Raw genomic sequence first — 20652 nt, 5'->3', positions numbered from 1 at the left:
TTGCTGTTCAGGGGCGCCTGGGTGGCTCAGTCGATTGAGCGTCCGACTTGGGCTCAGGTCATGATCTTGCGGTCCGTGAGTTCGAGCCCCACATCAGGCTCTGTGCTGACAGCTCAGAGACTGGAGCCTGTTTCGCATTCTGTGTTTCCACCTCTCTCTGAACCTCCCCTGTTCATGCTCACTCTCTCTGTCTAAAAAAATCAATAAAGGTTAAAAAAATTTTTAAAAACCAAAAAACAATAAAAACAAAAAAAAACAAAACCTCGCTGTTCAGGCACCCCTCACAGAGTAGCACAGGCAGGTAGTTTGCTCTGCTCCACAGTTCTCCTGTGCCTCCTAGGTGCTAGGCTGAGATTCAAAATCCCATGTCTTCAAGGATCATGTACCACATGGACCCAATTCTGGGATAGCGCCACTCCACCCTGCGGATATGGCTGGTGCCTGCCGGGTCTTTAGTCCTTGGGGGAACAATATACATTTTTCCCACAGTACTCAAAGGAGGGGACTGTTCTTTCCCAGGGCACCCCTGATATCTCTACCCGCCCTGGGGCTGACTCCTCTCCCCACACACACATACCCTCCCCCCCCCAGGCGTGTGCACACAGCAGTGGCTCTGGTCCAGAGAATGCCACACACTTTTGAAAACTCTTATCTTCAGCTCCTAAGGCTATTTGCAAAGCAGAGACTGACATTTTCCATATTTCTTGTTCCCCAGTTCGTGGTCTGGAAAAGGTCTTTCTCTTGTCCTAACACAATAGCACAATCCACAGCTTCTATATTTCTCCCTTTTGTCTGTCCACAGAAGGGGATCCCTCCCCTCTGTACCCATGCTGTTTTATCTCTCCCAATTCACATACACACATGTCTGTCACACCAAGCTGTCTCCCTCCACCTGTGCAGATTTTTCTGTCACTCTGCAGATAGATTTCCTGGGTGTTCCAAGTGTTCTGACCCCAAAACAGCTGTGTTCAAACAAGTTCAAACAAGGACAAGTGAAGTCTTGGTCCCCCTACTTCTCCACCATCTTAACTCCTAACTGATATCCTTTGAAAACCCATAATAGGTGGATAACCAGATTTGTTCTAAAATCAGACCACCAGGGTTCAAATCTCTCCTTTACAATTTTACACCAATTTATTTGAGTTCTTTAAGACTCTACTCTTGCAAATCCAAACAGTGAAGTTTGCGCAAGGTAGAATGATTGTTAAATGACACTCATCTGGGATGTATCATGATGAAATTCATCATCCAAGGATAAAGAGAAGTTCATCTAAATCGTCAAAGAGTAGTGGAGAAAAATACCTAGAAGGTTACTTAAGTGGAATAAGACTAAATGAACAATTGATCTCAATATTGGAAGCTTCAAAAATGTGGTGGAAAAAATTTATCAACGAGAGCTATAAACTGGAGGCCAAGAATCTATATCTAGAGAAGGTATCATATACAAATCTTTACTAAAGAAAAACATCAGTATATCAAGTATTCCAGGTGTATAATCTACATAAGTCTGCTGAAACTACTGGAAACTTTAATCAAACAAGAAAGAAAATGTTACCAGTGTACTTTAGAAGGATGAAGATGAGGGGCACCTCGGTGGCTCAGCCGGATAAGCGTCTGACTTCGGCTCAGGTCACGGTTTCTGGGTTTGAGCCCCACATCTGTGGGGCTGTCTGTGCTGACAGCTCGGAGCCTGGAGCCTGCTTCAGGCTCCCTCTCTCTCTGCCCCTCCCCTGCTCATGCTCTGTCTCTTTCTCTCTCTCTCTCTCTCTCTCTCTCTCTCTCTCTCTCTCAAAATAAGTAAATAAACCTTGAAAAAAAAAAAAGGAAGATGAAGATGATAATGAATACTTGGGGTGTGTGTGTGTGTGTGTGTGTGTGTGTGTGTGTTTGGAACTTTTTTTCGTGTGTTGCACAACAGTTCTTGTAATAGAATCATTTTGTGGGGAAAAAACTAATACTGGTATGGTATTAAAAGTACTAGATTATCTCTAAATCATCAAATGAAAACGGAAATTTTTTCTGGGAAATATTATATATAAATGTGTTATAAACAGCATAACACTTAAACATGTGTCAAAAATATTCCATATATAAGAAACTCAATAAAATGCAACTATATTATACCTCAATTACAATACGACATTTTGGTGTTTAAAAAGAATTGAACTATGGTTGCATTAAATGTTCACTTGTATTCAAAAATATATATATATTATGATATATATGACATGTTACAAACACCTCATATACATGATGTGTACATGTTAAAACATATGCCACATTATATATGATATATATGCCATATATGTGTGCCATATAAACCTTAAATACTATGACATACTATGAATGACATTTTAAATCACTTCATGTACATAATATATGTTATATATATTCTGAGACACATGTGACATACTTTAAAACACTGCATTCTCCAATTAATATTAGAAATAACAATCAAATGTTTACTGTAATCTTAACTATTTGAATATTAAGAAATAGTCCTAGTTCATTTGTCTGATTAAATGAAAACTTTCCTTGATGATTGGTTTCAGGCTTAATTAGAAGGTTAGTTTTCTGTATAATGCGATGAATGGAAAATGTGTTTCTCTATATTTCTTACACTATTTGAATAAATAGAAAAGTAAATTAATGAATGTTTATCTAAAAAAAAAAAAACCGCACTGTTTCCCTACACTGAGTTGGTCTGAGAAGAAAAGGCAGGGCTCTGATTTCTGATGAGAGCAGAAAAGAAAATAAAGAAGATAGATGATCTTAGGAATAAAATCTATACTTTCATCTCTCGAACAAGTTGCTCATTTACATACCAGGGCTAGGATATACATAGTCAGTAGATCATATACATACCCAAATAGATCTGTAGAGTTTTATTTATGAAGAGTCTTCATACAAGTTTCTATATCATATGACCCACAAGATATAATTTTAACTTCATTAGCATATCCCAGTCATCTGAATTTTATAACTTCTCTTGTCCTAGAAAACCTGATGCAATGAGTGAAATTAGACTAATAAGAGGATATAATTCATCAGTGAAACAATTCATTTCCCATCTGATTTTTTTCTTAAGGTAAAACATCATTTATACTGTTTTTGTTTGTTTTGTTTTTATTGCAAGGGTATCGTTGTGATTTTCCAGAAATAAAACATGGTAGTCTACACCATGAAAGTAACTATAGACAAAACTTTCCAGTACGTGTAGGAGAAAAATATTGGTATTCCTGTGATCAAAATTTTGTGACTGTTTCACAAAAGCCCTGGGAACATATTCATTGCACACAAGAAGGATGGTCACCAGCAGTACCATGCCGCAGTAAGTCAACCTTTATAATTGTATATGTATAAATATTTCAAATAGTAGAGGGGGGAAAACACATAAGTGAATATAATTAAGCTTAGTGTGACTAACATAAAGCCAAAGGATGAATGTTATGAGCAAAAATACCAATATGAGTTTTTCCTTTTATGAAGAGTTCTTCATAAAAATCACACTAAAGATAAAGATAAAGGCTTTCTGAAAATAGCTATATCATTTACAAGGACTTAATTATAACCCTGAAGATAAATAATATTTAACATTGATTTTTTTTCCAGCATTTGGTAGTAGCTTTAATTTTGGATACTTATACATGAGTTTAAATTTTGTACAAATAACTTTTAATTGGCTATTTTCACTGAACTTATGGGTTTTAAAAAATTTTTGTTTCTTATTTTCATTATTTTTAGGACAATGTATCTTCAATCATTTGAAAAATGGAGAGTATCCAAAACAAGGAGTTAAATATGTACAAGGTGAAAATGTAATTGTTAATTGCAATTCTGGCCACAGTCTTCAAAATGAGCAGACTGTAATGACCTGTACAGAGGATGGCTGGTTCCCTCCTCCTGAATGCATTCCTCTCAGTAAGTAAATGATCTGAGATCCCAGTGTATTATGCTTTTCTAAGCCTCATCTAGATGGACTGTAACAAAATATTTATAACAACTTTCTTATCTCCCCTATGGAACTACTTAGTTTTCTTTTTTCCAAGTGTGTATGAGTGGATATACAAATTTCTTGATACATGTATAGCAAAATAAATGTTTACTGATAGGCATTAGTCAAGAAAACAGTAATGGAAGTACAAGGAAGAAACCTCTAATATAGGGGGACACAAGAGGAAGGAGGTAGATGTGGCGGTGTAGGAGGATCCTAGGCTTGCCTCATCCCATGAATACACCTAGATAACTATCAAATCATCCTAAATACCCTAGAAATTAACCTAAAGACCAGCAGAATAAATTCTGCAACTGAAGGTAGAGAACAAGCCATATCAATGAAGTAAGATGTGTAGAGATTCAGTTTTCTTTCCCAAACTGAGAAGAAACAGATTGTGAACATTGAGGTGGGAAAGGAGTAGTGGTCAGAGGGAATGGTGAGAGACAGACTGAAACACAGGTGAGCACCACACACGAGAAAACGAATCTCCATAGCAATTGGTTTGCAAAGGGCGAGGGGGCAAATTTTGTGAGCTTTGCAATCAGTGGGGCTTAAAGCCTAGGGTATTATAAGGACAGTGTACTTGGCCCTGGGAGAGTTCAAACAGCATTGAGGCTGCTCTTGGAGAAAAGGCAAGCAAAGAGCCTGTGGATATACAGCATGGAAACAGCAATCTGAAGAGCACTTGGAGAACACAGTGGGGAGGTTATTTGCTCACCTTGGAGAATATTGCAGAAAGGCAGCCTTCACAGAGACCCCTCTGGGAACAAAGGAACTGGTAGGTACCATTTCCCTCCCCTGCCCTTCAGCATATAGACATGGTCACCTTTGGGAACCAGCACAGGACCCACACTTGCTCTCTAACTTGCTTCTACCACGCCCTGCCTCCCCATGCTCCAGTGGAATCACCCTTCCCAGTCACACTTGGCCTCAGTCCCAGCACAGGTGGCCCCCAACCCCAAAAGCCCAGACCAAATCCCTGCCCACACCTCATCTCCCAACCTGGGTGTTTGGGGTGCCATGATTCCAGCAGCAGTGGCGAGAAGTCTCATCTCACAAGCAGACCAGAGCACACCAAGTTAAAACTCACCACATTCAGGCCAGAGACCAAACACTGCCCACACAGGCAAAGAGAGCCTCTGCAGATGAGGGGCATGAAGGACAAAGCGATCAGGACACAAGAGCAGTGTGAACACAACACACATTGAAGACACTCCCTGAAGTGCCAGGCCTTGGGGAAGAGGGATCGCGACACCTCAGGGCACGACAGAACCTCTTTTTCATAAGGCCATTAGCCTCAAGAACAGGAAAAGTAGCTGACTTTCCTAATACAGAGAAGCAGGCACAGAAACTTAGACAAAATGCGAAAACAGAAAAATGATCTGTGAAAGAAGAAAGATCTGTACAAGGCCAGTGCCAGAGATCTAAGTGAAACAGATATAGGTAACATGCCTAATAGATAGTTAAAGTAAAAATTATGAAGATACTCACTGGACTTGAGAAAAAAAGTGGAAGACATGAGTGAGACTCTTAATAAAGAGATAAGGAATAACATAGCAGAGATAAAGGATTCACCAAACAAAATTAGAAGCACACTTGATGGAATGAACAGCAGGCTGGAATAAGTAGAGGAACAAATTAATGACCTAGAAGACCGTGTAATGGAAAGTAATCAAACCAAACAAAGAGAAAAAAGAATGGTGCAAAATAAGAATACATTCAGGGAGTCAGAACTCCATCAAACATAACAACATTCATATTAGAGTAGTCCCAGAAGAAGAAGAAAGAAAAAACATGGCAGAAAATTTATTTGAAGAATTAATAGCAGAAAAGTTCCCTAATGTGAAGGAGGAAACAGATATCCAGATACAGAAGGCAGAGAACCCCCAATAAAATCAACAAATGCAAACCACACCAAGACATATTTTAACTAAATTGGCAAAACATAGGGATATAGAAAAAATTATAATAGCAAGAACAAAAAAAAAAAGAAAAAAAGGCAGTCACATGCAAGGGAAAACCCATAAGGCCATGAGAGCATTTTTCAGCACAAACTTTCCAAGCCAGACGGGAGTGGAATGATATATTCAAAGTGCTGAATGGGAAACGTACTCTATCCAGCCAAGAATATTCCATCTAGCAAGGCTATTATTCATAATAGGAGAGTTTCCAAGACACACAAAACCAGTGAAGTTCATGACCACTAAACCAGACCTGCAAGAAATATTAAGGAGGACTCTTTGAGTGGAGAGGAGAGACCAAAAGTGACAGTATGAAGGTAGGAAACACAAAAGCACTCAAGATGAATATTTCTGTAAACAAATTTCAGTCAAGGAACTCACAGAATAAAAGGATGTAACATATAACATATGACACCATATACCTGGAGAAGAGAGGAGTATTGTTTGGGTTCAAACTTATGACCACCAACTTAATAAAGACTGCTATATACAAAAAATGTTATATACAAACCTAATGGTGACCACAAATCAAAAATCACTCATGAATATGCAAAGAATAAAGAGAGAGAAATACAAAATATCACTAAAAAACCCCCATCAAACTATGAAAGAGAGAAAGAGAAGAAATGATCAGAGAAAATCTTCAGAAACAACCACAAAACAAGTAATACAATGAAAATAAATGCATGTCAAAAATTATTTTGAATGTATGCGGTTTAAATGCTCTAATCAAAAGACATAGGGTGACGGAATGAAAAAAACAAGACCCATCTGTATACTGCCTACAAAAGAATAATTTTGGACCAAAAGACAACTACAGATTGACTGGAGATTGACAGTGAGGGGATGTAGAATATTTATTGTGCAAATGGATGTGAAAAGAAGTTGGAGTAGCAATACTTATATTGAAGAAAGTAGACTTTAAAACAAAGAATGTAATAAGAGACATAGAAGGACACTACATAATAATAAAGGGGACAACCCAACAAGAAGATACAACTTTTATGTTGTGGAGTCATAAGTTGGGTGTATAAATATTACATGCTTCAACAAATTCAAAAAGATCAAAGTCGCACCATGAATCTTTTCAGAACACAGTGCTATGAAACTATAAGTCAACCACACACACACACACACACACACAAATCTGAAAAGGACACAAATACACGGAAGTGAAAATACACGCTAATAAACAATGAATGGGTCAACCAGGAAATAAAAGGAAAAAAATTACATAGAAACAAGTGAAAATGAAAACATAGCAATTCAAAACCTGTGGGACACAGCAAAACTGTTCTAAGAGGGAAATTACCATAATACAGGTCTACCTCAATAAGCAAGAAAAAAATCAAATAAGCAACCTAACCTGGCACTTAAGCTAGAAACCAACAACAAACAAAACGCCAAAAAGCAGAAGGAAGGAAATAATACAGATTAGAGCCGAAATAAATGATGTAGAAACTAGACAAACGACAGAGCAGATCGAAGAAAACAGGAGCAGATTCTTTGAAACAATTAATAAAATGACAAACTGCTAGCCAGACGTATCAAGTAGAAAAGAGAAAGGACCCAGATAAATAAAATCACAAATAAGAGAGGAGAAATAACAACCAACACCACAGAAATACAAACAACTATAAGAGAATATTGTGAAAAACTATATGCTAACAAACTGGACAATCTGGAATAAATGGATAAACTCCTAGAAACATAAACTACCAAAACTGAAACAGGAACAAATACTGAACAGGAACAAAAACTGATACATGAATTCAGCAAAGTCGCAGGATACAAAATCAATGTACAGAAATCAGTTGCATTCTTATACACTAATAATGAAGCAACAGAAAGACAAATAAAGAAACTCATCCCATTCACAATTGCACCAAGAAGCATAAAATACCTAGGAATAAATCTAACCAAAGATGTAAAAGATCTGTATGCCAAAAACTATAGAAAGCATATGAAGGAAATTGAAGAGGATATAAATAAATAGAAAAACATTCCATGCTCATGGATTGGAAGAATAAATATTGTCAAAATGTCAATACTACCCAAAGCTATCTACACATTCAATGCAATCCCAATCAAAATTGCACCAGCATTCTTCTCGAAACTAGAACAAGCAATCGTAAAATTCATATGGAACCACAAAAGGCCCTGAATAGCCAAAGTAATTTTGAAGAAGAAGACCAAAGCAGGAGGCATCACGATCCCAGACTTTAGCCTCTACTACAAAGCTGTCATCATCAAGACAGCATGGTATTGGCACAAAAACAGACACATAGACCGATGGAATAGAATAGAAACCCCAGAACTAGACCCACGAACGTATAGCCAACTAATCTTTGACAAAGTAGGAAAGAATATCCAATGGAAAAAAGACAATCTCTTTAACAAACGGTGCTGGGAGAACTGGACAGCAGCATGCTGAAGGATGAAACTAGACCACTTTCTTACACCATTCACAGAAATAAATTCAAAATGGATAAAGGACCTGAATGTGAGACAGGAAACCATCAAAACCCTAGAGGAGAAAGCAGGAAAAAACCTCTCTGACCTCATCTGCAGCAATTTCTTACTTGACACATCTCCAAAGGCAAGGGAATTAAAAGCAAAAATGAACTATTGGGATCTCATGAAGATAAAAAGCTTCTGCACTGCAAAGGAAATAATCAACTAAACGAAAAGGCAACCAACGGAATGGGAAAAGATATTTGCAAATGACATATCGGACAAAGGGCTAGTATCCAAAATCTGTAAAGAACTCACCAAACTCCACACCTGAAAAACAAATAATCCAGTGAAGAAATGGGTAGAAGACGTGAATAGACACTTCTCTCAAGAAGACATCCGGATGGCCAACAGGCACATGAAATGCTCAGTGTCGCTCCTCATCAGGAAAATACAAATCAAAACCACACTCAGATACCACCTCACGCCAGTCAGAGTGGCTAAAATGAACAAGTCAGGAGACTATAGATGTTGGCAAGGATGTGGAGAAACGGGAACCCTCTTGCACTGTTGGTGGGAATGCAAAGTGGTGCAGCCGCTCTGGGAAACAGTGTGGAGGTTCCTCAAAAAATTAAAAATACATTTACCTCATGACCTAGCAATAGCACTGCTAGGAATTTACCCAAGGGATATAGGAGTGCTGAAGCATAGGGGCATTTGTACCCCAATGTTTATAGCAGCACTCTCAACAATAGCCAAATTATGGAAAGAGCCTAAATGTCCATCAGCTGATGAATGGGTAAAGAAATTGTGGTTTATACACACAATGGAATACTACGTGGCAATGAGAAAGAATGAAATATGGCCTTTTGTAGCAACGTGGGTGGAACTGGAGAATGTTATGCTAAGTGAAATAAGTCATACAGAGAAAGACAGATACCATATGTTTTCACTCTTATGTGGATCCTGAGAAACTTAACAGAAGACCATGGGGGAGGGGAAGCAAAAAAAAGAGGTTAGAGAGGAAAGGAGCCAAAACATAAGAAACTCTTAAAAACTGAAAACAAACTGAGGGTTGATGGTGGGTGTGAGGGAAGGGAGGGTGGAGAGGGAATGGGTATTGAGGAAGGCACCTGTTGGGATGAGCACTGGGTGTTGTATGGAAACCAATTTGTCAATAAATTTCATATTAAAAAAAAAGAATTTGGGAGTTCCCCAAATAAACCTTGCCATGTTTATATTCAAAAAAAAAAAAAGGAAGAAAGAAAGAAAATTGAACAGATCAATTACCAGCAATAAATAAATAAATAAATAAATAAGAGTTAATGCCTATTCTCAAACTACTCCAAAAAAAAGAAGAAAAAGAAAAGAAGGAAAAACTCCCAAATTCATTCTATGAAGCAGCACTACCCTGATACCAAGCCAGATACAGCCACCACAAAATAAGAGAACTATAGTATATGTCAACATTTCTGATGAGTATAGATGCGAAAATGCATAACAAATACTAGCAATCCGAATCCAACAATAAATTTTAAAAAATTATTCCCCACAATCAAGTCATGTCTGTTTACGACTTATACCCGGTGATTTCTTCCTGAGTTGCAAGGATGGTTCAATATTCACAAACCAATCAATGTGTGACACATCACATCAACCAAATCACAGCCATAAAAGAAAAGATGAAAACCATATGATCATTTTAACATATACCAAAAAACCCATTTGATAAACTATAACATCTATTCGTGATAAAAGATCTCAACAAAGTAGGGTTAGAGGGGACATATCTTAACATAATAAAGGCTATACATGAAAAACCCACAGCTAACATCATCTTTATGGGGGAAAATTATGAGCTTTCCTCCCAAGATCAGGAACAAGACAAGACATAACAAGACGAGGAGGTCTACTCTTCCACTTTTACTCAATAAAGTACTGAAAGTCCTAGCCACAGCAACTAGAACAAAAAGAAATAAAAGGCATTCAACTCGGTAAGGAAGAAGTAAACCTTTCACTATTTGCAGATGACATAATATTTTATACAGAAAACCCAAAAGACTCCACCAAAACGTGCTAGAACTGAAGTGAATTCAGAAAAGCTATAGGATACAAAATCAATGCACAGAAATCTGTTGCATTTCTGTATAACAATAATAAAGTAGCAGAAAGACAAATTAAGAAAACAGTCCCATTTACAACTGCAATAAAAATAATAAGCTACCTAGGAATAAACCTAACCAAAGAGGTGACAGATCTGTACTCTACAAACTATAGAACACTGATAAGAGAAGTTGAAGACAACCCAAAGAAAATGGAAAGGCATCCCATGTTCATGGGCTGGAAGAACAAATTTCGTTAAAATGTCTACAAAACCCAAAGCAATCTGCACAATCAATGCAACCCCTACCAAAATACCAACGACATTTTTTATAGACCTAGAACAAACAAGCCTAAAATGTGTATGGAACCACAAAAGGCCCTGGTTAGCCAAATCAATCTTGAAAAAGAAAAGCAAAGCTGGAGGCATCATAATTCTGGACTTCAAATTAATATTACAAAGATAGTGATCAAGAGCATATGGTACTGGGGCAGAAATAGACATATAGATCAATGGAACTGAATGGAAAACCCAGAAATAAACCTACAATTCGATCTGAAGAGAAACCAGAGTATCGAAATAAACCTACAATTATACACTCAATTAATTTTTAACAAAGCTGGATTGAATATCCAGTGGGAAAAAGACATTCTGTTCAACAAACGATGTTGGGGAAACTCCACAGCAACATGCAAAAGAATGAAACTGAACCACTTTCTTACACCATACACAAAAATAAATTCAAACTGGATTAAAGACCTATATGTGAGACCTGAAATTATAAAAATTCCTGGAAGAGAGTACAGGCAGTCACTTCTCTGACATCAGCCACAGCTTTCTAGATAGATCACCCGTGGCAAGGGAAACAAAAGCAAAAAAGAAGAAACTATTGGGACTACATTAAACTACAAAGCTTCTGCACAACAAAGGAAGCAATCAACAGAACTAAAAGGCAACCTATGGAATGGGAGATGATATTTACAAATGACATGTCTGGTAAAGGGTAGTATCCATAATATATAAAGAACTTCTAAAACTCAACACCCCAAAACCTGATAATCCAATGAAAAATGGGTAGAAGACATGAACGGATATTGCTCCAAAGAAGACATACAGATGGACAATAGACACATGAATGATACTCATTAGCACTTATCATCAGAGAAATACAAACCAAAAAAACAATAAGATGTCACCTCACAGGTGTTGGTGAGGATGTGGAGAAAGGGGTACCATCTTGCACTGTTGGCAAGAATCCAAACTGGTGCAGCATCTCTGGAAAATAGTATGGAGGTTCCTCAAAAGGTTAAAAATAGAATTGCTGTAATATCCAGCAATCACACTCCTGGGTATTTACCCAAAGAATACAAAAGCACTAATTCAAAGGGATACACACACCCCTATCTTTATTGCAGCATTATTTGCAATAACCGAGATATGGAAGCAGCCTAAGTGTCTACCAATTGGTGAATAGATAAAGATAAATGGACTGTTATTCAGCCATAAGAAAGAATGAAATCTTGCCATTTGCAACAACTTGGATGGACTAGACAGTATAATGCTAGGCAAAATAAGTCTGTCAGAGAAAGACAAATACCATATGATTTCAGTCATATGTGGGATTTAAGAAACAAAACAGATGAGCAAAGGGAGGAAATTTGAGAGAGAGAGAGAGAGAGAGAGAGAGAGACCAAAAAAAAAAAAAGGCTCTTAAGTGTCTTAAGTGTAGAGAACAATATGATAGTTACCAGAGGGGAGAAAGCGGGCAGAGGGGATGGGTGAAATAGGTGACGGAGATGAAAGAGTATCCTTGTCACTATGAGCACTAGGTGATGTATGGAATTGTTGAATCACTATACTGCATACCTGAAACTAATATAACACTGTGTGTCAGCCAACCGGTGTTAAAATGAAAACTTAAATACATACATACATACAGTCAATCTAGAAAAAAAATACAGTACAAAAAATTTTGAAAGCAACAAGAAAGAAAAACCTGCTTCACATACAAAGGCACTTCTGTGGGAGGTGTTTCTAGTAATGCATGCCTACAGTAAAAAAAGAAATGATCTCAAATATACAATCAAACTGTATACATCAAAAAGCTAGTAAAAGAAGGGGGTACCTGGGTAGCTGAGTTGGTTGAGTGTCCAACTCTTGATTTCTGCTCAGGCGATGATCCAGGATCATGGGCTTGTACCCCACATAGTGCTCCGCACGTGAGGGTAGAGACTGTTTCAGATTCTCTCTCTCCTACCCCTCCCTACGCTGACTTGTGATGTCTGTCTAACAAATAAAATGAAATTTTTTTCATTAAAAAACTTGGAAAAGAAGAAAAAACTAAGCCTAAAATTAGCAGAAAGAAGGAAATAACAGAAATCAGAGCAGAAATATATGAAATAAAGACCAAAAAGTCAACAAAATAGATACCTACCTTTTTCAAAATGTAGACAAAATTGACAAACCTAAGCTGATTAACTAATTAAAAAGAGAGATCGCATAAATAAAATAGAAATGAAATTGAAGATATTCAACTGATATCACAGAAATGCAAATGTTCATAAGAGACCACCATAAATGATTACACACTGACAAATTGGATGACAGAGAAGGGATAAGTTCCTGGAAATATAAAACTGACAAGACAAAATCATTAAGAAATGGAAAATCTGAACAAACCAGTAACAAGTAACAACACTGAATAATTAATTTAATATATCTCCTCAAAGAAAAGTCTGGGACCAGAAGTATTCACTGGTAATTAACAGAAGATTTAACACCAATTTTTATTTAAAAACTCCAAAATTTTGAGGGAGAGCACTTCCAAAAATAGATTAACTTTAATACCAAAACCAGACAAGGATGCTACAAAAAAAATTATACCCGACATCACTGATAAACATAAATATTGAAATGCTCAACAAAATGTTAACAAACTGAATTCAATAGCACATTAAAAGATTCACACACCATGATGAAGTTGGGTTTATCTATGGGACTCAAGGGTGATTCAACAGATTTAAATCAGTAATATGATATAGCACATTAACAAAATTAAAGGTAAAAATCATATAATCATCCAGATAGATACACAAAAAGCATTTGACACAATTCAACATCCATTTATGATAAAAACTGACAACAATTAGGTATTGAAGAAATGTACATCAACATAATGAAGACCATAAATAAGAAGCCCATAACTAACATCACATTTGATGAAAAGCTAAAAGCTTTCCTCAAGGATCAGGAAAAATACAAAGATACCCACTCTCATCAGTGTTGAAAAAGGGAAATAAAATGTATCCAAATAAGAAATAAAGAAGTAAAGAGGCACCTGGGTGACTCAGTCGGTTAAGCATCCGACTTATGCTCAGGTCATGATCTCACAGTTCGTGGGTTCGAGCCCCACATTGGGTGCTGTGCTGACAGCTCAGAGCCTGGAGCCTGCTTCAGATTCTGTGTCTCATTCTCTCTCTGCCCCTCCCCGACTTGTGCTCTGTCTCTCTCTGTCTCTCAAAAATAAATAAATGTAAAACATAAAAATAAAAAATAAATAAAGAAGTAAAATTAGCTCTGTGTGCATATGATGTATTCTTTAGGGAAAACACTAAAGACTCCACAACAACAACAACAACAACAACAACAGCAACAACAACAACAACAAAACCTGTTAGAATTAATAAATGAATTCAGTAAAGTTGTAGGATACAAAATCAACATACAAAAATCTGCTGTATTTCTGAACACTAATAATGAACTATCAGAAAGAGAAATTAAAATAAGTTTTCATGAGATGTGGGTGTTACCTAATTCTGGAGGTTTCAAGGGCCAAAAATAATCTTTCAGGACCTAAAATATAGATCAAAGCTAGAGAGATTCTCTTCTATCAGAAAACAAAGTAAAACAATTTTTTGTATATTGTTTCAAGTACAAGATGGTTTCCAATTTTAGAGTTAACCCTAAAATGGAAAAAAAAAATTGACATTATCAATCGTAAGAATTATTTATAAATTAATTAAAAGTACTATTTTATAAAGATGTGTATGAATGTTATACATACTTATGTAATCCAGAAAACTTGAGGTAGTGGCGTTTAATCCTGAACCCTGTGTTTCAATGCCAATATGATAAATAGGAATTCGCCTTCTGCCGTCAAGAAAACTCCAGTTTTTAGAAATAGTTGTGTGATGTTTACCTATATGGTGTGATTTAAAGTTGTGCAGTGGCCCAATTGCCTTCAGTATCCTCTCTTCTTTGAAATGTAGTAGGGGCACCTGGGTGGCTCCGTAGGTTAGGCATCTGACTCTTGATTTTAGCTCAGGTCATGATCTCACAGTTTGTGGCATTGAGCCCCACAGCAGGCTCTGTGCTGACAACTGGGAGCCAGCTTGGGATTCTCTCTCTCTCTCTCTCTCTCTCTCTCTCTCTCTCTCTCTCCCTCCCTCTCCCTCCCTCCCCCTCTCCCCCTCTCCCCCTCTCCCCCTCTCTCCCTCCACTGCACTCTCTCAAAATAAATAAATGAACATTAAAAAAATAAATTCTATTTAAAAAAAGAAAAAAGAAAATGTTTTTTAAAAAAGAAAAAAAAGAAATGTATTGATATTACTAGATTCAACAAACCTGAAATTTATGTGGAATAACAAACACTGTGAATAAATACTTTAGAATAGTAAAATCCAATAGTATTTACTGCAATTTACTGTGAATCATTATAAGCTGAAAAGTTCTCTATTACAATTTCAGTGAGGAAAGGTAGAAATAGATGATGAAGGTGAAGAAGGGGACTAAGGAACTCTGGAAGGTGAGGTGGCCCTGGGGAGGGGAGATCTGATGGGTGAAAGTTGACAGTGAGCGCCATGCGAAGGGTCAGAGCAGATGCCCCAGTAGTGTCACAAGAGGGAGAGGTGTGCCACAGCAAGCCTTATTTTGAATGTAGACATATCTAGAGAATCCATATGCTACTCTCCTGCCTGCATATAATGTTAAACTAGAACTGAATTACTAAGTATTGCTGAAATTGTTCTTAGCTGAAACTAAGTCCCCCAATGACACATAAATTAGTAGGTTCTTCATCTTTGGCCTTTGATTGCTAGGGCTTCTGCCAAAGTCTACATCGATCCACTTTTCTTTGCCCAATCCCTCATTGTTCTACAACCTTTGCACTTTTCCTTCATCCCAGTTATGCCTCCCCCCTCACCCCGCACACCATCCCCTACCAGCGCAGGATGTAAGATTTTCCCAACCGGTCTATCCTGTGCTCACTTACCTGATGTGCACTTTACCCATATCTTAACAACTTTAGTTTCAGAATATGGTGCATAAATAAGAGATGATGTAATTGAGGTAAAAAGTGCTATATTTTAGGAAAAAATCACAAAAAAAGAACAAAAGGAAAGGGGTAAAAATATTTGAAAGAGCACTTTTCTGTGTTTGGACATTTTAACTGAGAGAGCCAATTTTCTCAAACCATGTTGACCAAAAATGTAATAGATAGGAAAGTGATTATAGAATTGTTCCTTCAAAGGCTCCCAAAAGCCTTTTTGAACAAAATTAAAATGATTCCTGACTTCAAAATTAATGGCATAAATTCAAAATTAAGACATGTAGACAAGAGGTACAATGGAGTTACAGATAGCAGAGTTTCTTGGGTTCATGCAGTAGAGCTTTGAGATCACTGCACATGTGTTCTCATGTCTTACCTTTTACATTGGTTACCGTCCACTGTGCTCTTCCCATGGGTTGCCTGCAATCTGCAGATATAATGGAAAGGTTCCAAAAGAGCTTCATATTCATCCATTCATTCTTTCATTCATTTATTTGCCCATCCCATGGTCACTTTTTAAGTGACTGCTAAGTGCCTGCTAAGTGCCAGGCATTAGGACTAGCATTTACCAAAAGGCCATTTAGTGAGGAAAACAAAAGGAATGATTATTGTATTTCATCAACATATTGTATTTTACTATATAAAGCATTGTGATGGAGGCAAGCAAAAGAGAGACTACAGGATCATTTAGAGGAGACAAGAATTCCAAGTTGGAATGAGAGTCTGGAGTGGGATTGGGTTGGGGAGTTTGTTTGTAAGAGGTGGAATGAAGAGAGCCAAATCTGTCAGGGTCATGATGGCATCTTGGGTAGGCTTTGAAGGTTGGATGGGAGTCATGGAAATAAGGATGCCAGGGAGGAGGACATTCAAGACTGAGGAACATGGCTCCTGGGTGGCTCAGTTGGTTAAGCATCAGACTCTTGATTCAGCTCAGGTCATGATCTCGGTCTTGAGATCAAGTGCCATGTGGAGCTTGGAATGGACCCTGCTTAGGATCCACTGATAAATGAATGGATAAAGAAGGTATGTGTATATATATATATATATATATATATATATATATATACATATATATATATATATACACACACACACACACACAGACAATAGAATATTATTCACCCATGAGAAAGAAGAAAATCTTGATATTCACAACAACATGGTTGAACCTAGAGGACAATACGTTAAGTGTAATAATCCAGAGATAGCAAATACTTCATGATAAAACTTCTATATGAAATCAAAAAAGAAAAAAGAAAACATCAAATTCATAGAAGCAGAATGTAGAATGGAAGTTCTGTACCGGTGGTGGGTGTGGATGCTGGTCCAAACGTGTAAGCCTTCAGTTATAAATAATTCTGGGAAAAAAAAAATAATAATTCTGGAGATCTAATGTACTGCATAATAAGAATCAAAGTAAATAACTGTAAACTATAATCAAATAACAAAGGAAGTCATCAAAAGAGGAGCAAATTGAAAAAAACAGATGCAAAACAGAAGACAATTAGCCACATGTTAATAGTAAGTGTTCACCTACCAGTAATTCCTTAAATATACATCATTTAAATTTACCTATTAAAAGGAATGAGTACCTGAATGATTTAAAATAAAATAACCAAGAAATCACTTTAGATTTAAAGACACAATAGGCTAAAGTGAAGGAATGGAAGAAGATATTTCATGCAAATGGCAACCAAAGAATGATGGAGTGACTATACTTCTGTCAGAAAAAATAACTGACTTAATCTAAAACTGTCTCTAGAGATGAAGAAGATCGTTATATAATAATAATGAGTCCATTCATCAGGAAAATGGTAACAATTTTCAACAGATGTGGAACCAACATTGGAATTCATAAATATATAAAGCAATATGGAGAGAGGTGAAGAGGAGAAATTGACAGCAATACAGTAATATTAGGAGACTTTAATACCTCCCTTGGAACAATAAATACAACACAGAAAGGCAAGAAAGAAGTTGAAGAACTGAACCACAATATAAACATTTTTGGACCTAATAGATATATATGGAATTTTCAACCTAACAGTGAAAGAGTACATTCTGCTGCACATGAAAGATTGTATGCACTATCTTTTTCAGTCACGATGGGATAAAACTAGAATGGGAAAATTCACAAATAGGTGGAAAGAAAATACACTCTCAAGCAACAATAGGGTCAAAGAGGAAAGAGCAAGAGAATTTTTAAAAATATTTTGAGACAAATAAAAACAAAAACAGTGTAACAAAATTCAGAGATGTTGCAAAAGCCGTGCAAAGAGGGAAATTTTTAATGATAAATGTCTACATTAACAAAGAAGATCAGGGCGCCTGGGTGGCTCCATCAGTTATGTGTTCAACTCTTGATTTTGACTCAGATCATGATCTCACGATTGGGTTCTTGAGATCAAGCATCGCAGTAGGACTCTGAGCTGACAGCACAGAGCCTGCTTGGGTTTCTCTCTCTCTCCCTCTCCCTCTCCCTCTCCCTCTCCCTCTCCCTCTCCCTCTCCCTCTCCCTCTCCCCCTCCCTCTCCCCCTCTCCCCCCCCTGCCTTGCTTGCACATGTGCACTTGTGTGTGTGTGTGTGTGCGCTCTCTCTCTCTCAAAATAAACAAATAAACATAAAAAATTTAGCTTGACATAGCAGATTGTATATAAACAACCTAAGTTTATAGCTCAAGGAACTAGAAAAAGAGCAAACTAAGCCCAAATTTAGAAGAAGGGAGGAAATACTAAAGATTAGAACAGAAATAAATCAAATAATGTGTAAACAAAACACCCTTTCCATCATCTCACTAACACTATTATGTTTTTTCAAATTTATATGTATGTTGGGTTTTGTTTGCTTTTCTTTTTCTGATGATTGATTTTCATTCTGTATTCTTTTCTATTATATGTATATAACAGTAAAATTTCCTCTCAGACTATGTTATTATCATCTCACAAACTTTCATGTAAAATATTTTTTTAATAATCCAATTCAAAAGATTTAATGTTTTAAAAACAAAAAGATTACAGGGGCATCTGGGTTGCTCAGTGATTAAGCATCCAACTCTGGCTCAGGTCATGATCTCATGGTATGGGAGTTCAAGTCCCACATTGGTCTCTGTGCTGACAGCCCAGAGCCTGGAACGTGCATCAGATTTTGTGTCTCCCTCTCTCTGACTCTCCCCCGCTCACACTCTTGTCTCCCTCTCTCTCTCAAAAAAAAACTTAAAAACATTTTTTTAATAAATAAATAAGATTATATACTTTACTCCTTATCCTGAGTGTTTAATATTCCTAGTATCCCATTTCCAGTGTACTAGGCACCCCAAGTGAAGGAATAAAATTACCAATTATGAAAAAATATATAGCTCATATTTTCTCTTTTGATTTCTTCTTTATCCATGGGTTATTTAAAAACTAAAGCTGAACTTTGTGAAGACTTTGTAAATGACAGAAGTCTTGTTTATTGTTTCAAGTCACGTTACACATAATTTGAGGAATCATCATTTTGGTCTCAGAACATGAAGGAACGTGCTGATCTGTGTCATACTCATTGAACTCCACGTATCCATATGGTCTTAAGCACCCAATTATGATGACAAACATTGCAGATTCTCAGAGTTGTGGTAGCTATGGTGGCAGTTTCTCTGAGATCGTCACCTGATCTCGGATACCCCAATTGAGTACTGGAGTTGCTTAGGAGACCCCGCGTTGGCAATATTTAAAACAAGTGCCTGGAAAGGACCTATTGCCGGTACACCTCTGACACACTGTAGGATTCCAGATCCATTAGACAAACAGATTCATAATAATTTCCTAGTAGGGATTCTGGGTATTCTAAATGTCGCTTCATTCCAAAGAGAAAAAAATAATGAACTATTTTGATTTAGTATCTTTGTCGCTTACTTTTTCTGTCCCAGGAATTTAGATGATTCAGATTTTTCCCGGTTTTCATTTGTAAATGACTCCTTATTTTTGTGTTGTTACAGTGAATCTTTATAAAAATGTTTATTTATATGCTTATCTTTTCCTTATACTTTCTGCCTTTCAGAAACATGTTCAAAATCAGAGGTAACAATTGAAAATGGATTTTTTTCTGAATATGAGCCTACATATTCCTTAAATAAAGAAACACAGTATCAATGTAAACCAGGGTATGTAACACCAGATGGTAAAACTTCAGGACAGGTTACATGTCTGGAAAGTGGATGGTCACCTCAACCCACATGTATTAGTGAGTAATTTATTATGTTCCTATTCATTATGCTGATGGCTATTGAACCAAAGTGTACTCTAAGTTAATTCTTTTCTGGGGGGAGGGGTTGACATGATTCCCATTTGAAAAGATAAATGAAAAAAGATGTAATTTTTTGCCTTTTAAGAGTAATCACTTATACAGCGTAGTAGCAGGACATCTTTCAGTTTACGTTATTTTCCACTTTAAAACATCCTGTGATTTGGAAACGAGTCAGGGAGCCTTATGTGTATTCTCCTGGAAACTCACTTACTTTTGGCTGGCAAAATATATTTGTGCCTATTCCTGCTTTTAGGTGATCAGACTTTGATGACAGAATCTTTGTTTCTAGACATGAAAGTAATGTTTGTAAGTGAAGATGTGGGTCCATAGTGCAGAATTTTAATTAAAGTATGGAGTTTATGGTTGACATTCCAGGGTAGCCCACTTTAAAAATCCTCTCCTTTAGAAAATGTTCATAGACATCTAGTTAGTGGAGAAGGAATACTGCTAGATGGTGCCAAATACAGCTGTGTTGAAAGATTTCCCTGTCCCTGGATGTTTATGAAGATTTCTATGAACAGTTTCCTC

At 36.9% G+C, this 20652-nt stretch overlaps 1 protein-coding gene across 4 annotated transcripts in view; it reads left to right on the top strand.

Annotated features, from left to right (window-relative positions):
* The window catches only part of CFH (complement factor H), a 111147-nt gene that overhangs the window by 72186 nt on the left and 18309 nt on the right, over nt 1-20652 (top strand). For all 4 annotated transcript variants that reach the window (XM_058700273.1, XM_058700276.1, XM_058700272.1 and 1 more), the window contains 3 exons: nt 3137-3331; nt 3745-3921; nt 19879-20061. In XM_058700273.1, coding sequence (XP_058556256.1) covers nt 3137-3331; nt 3745-3921; nt 19879-20061 — 555 coding nt within the window. The remainder of the gene's footprint in view (nt 1-3136; nt 3332-3744; nt 3922-19878; nt 20062-20652) is intronic.

The sequence above is a fragment of the Neofelis nebulosa genome, chromosome 15 (assembly GCF_028018385.1).
Source record: "Neofelis nebulosa isolate mNeoNeb1 chromosome 15, mNeoNeb1.pri, whole genome shotgun sequence".
NCBI lineage: Eukaryota > Metazoa > Chordata > Mammalia > Carnivora > Felidae > Neofelis > Neofelis nebulosa.
This window is presented reverse-complemented; position numbering and strand designations above follow the sequence as displayed.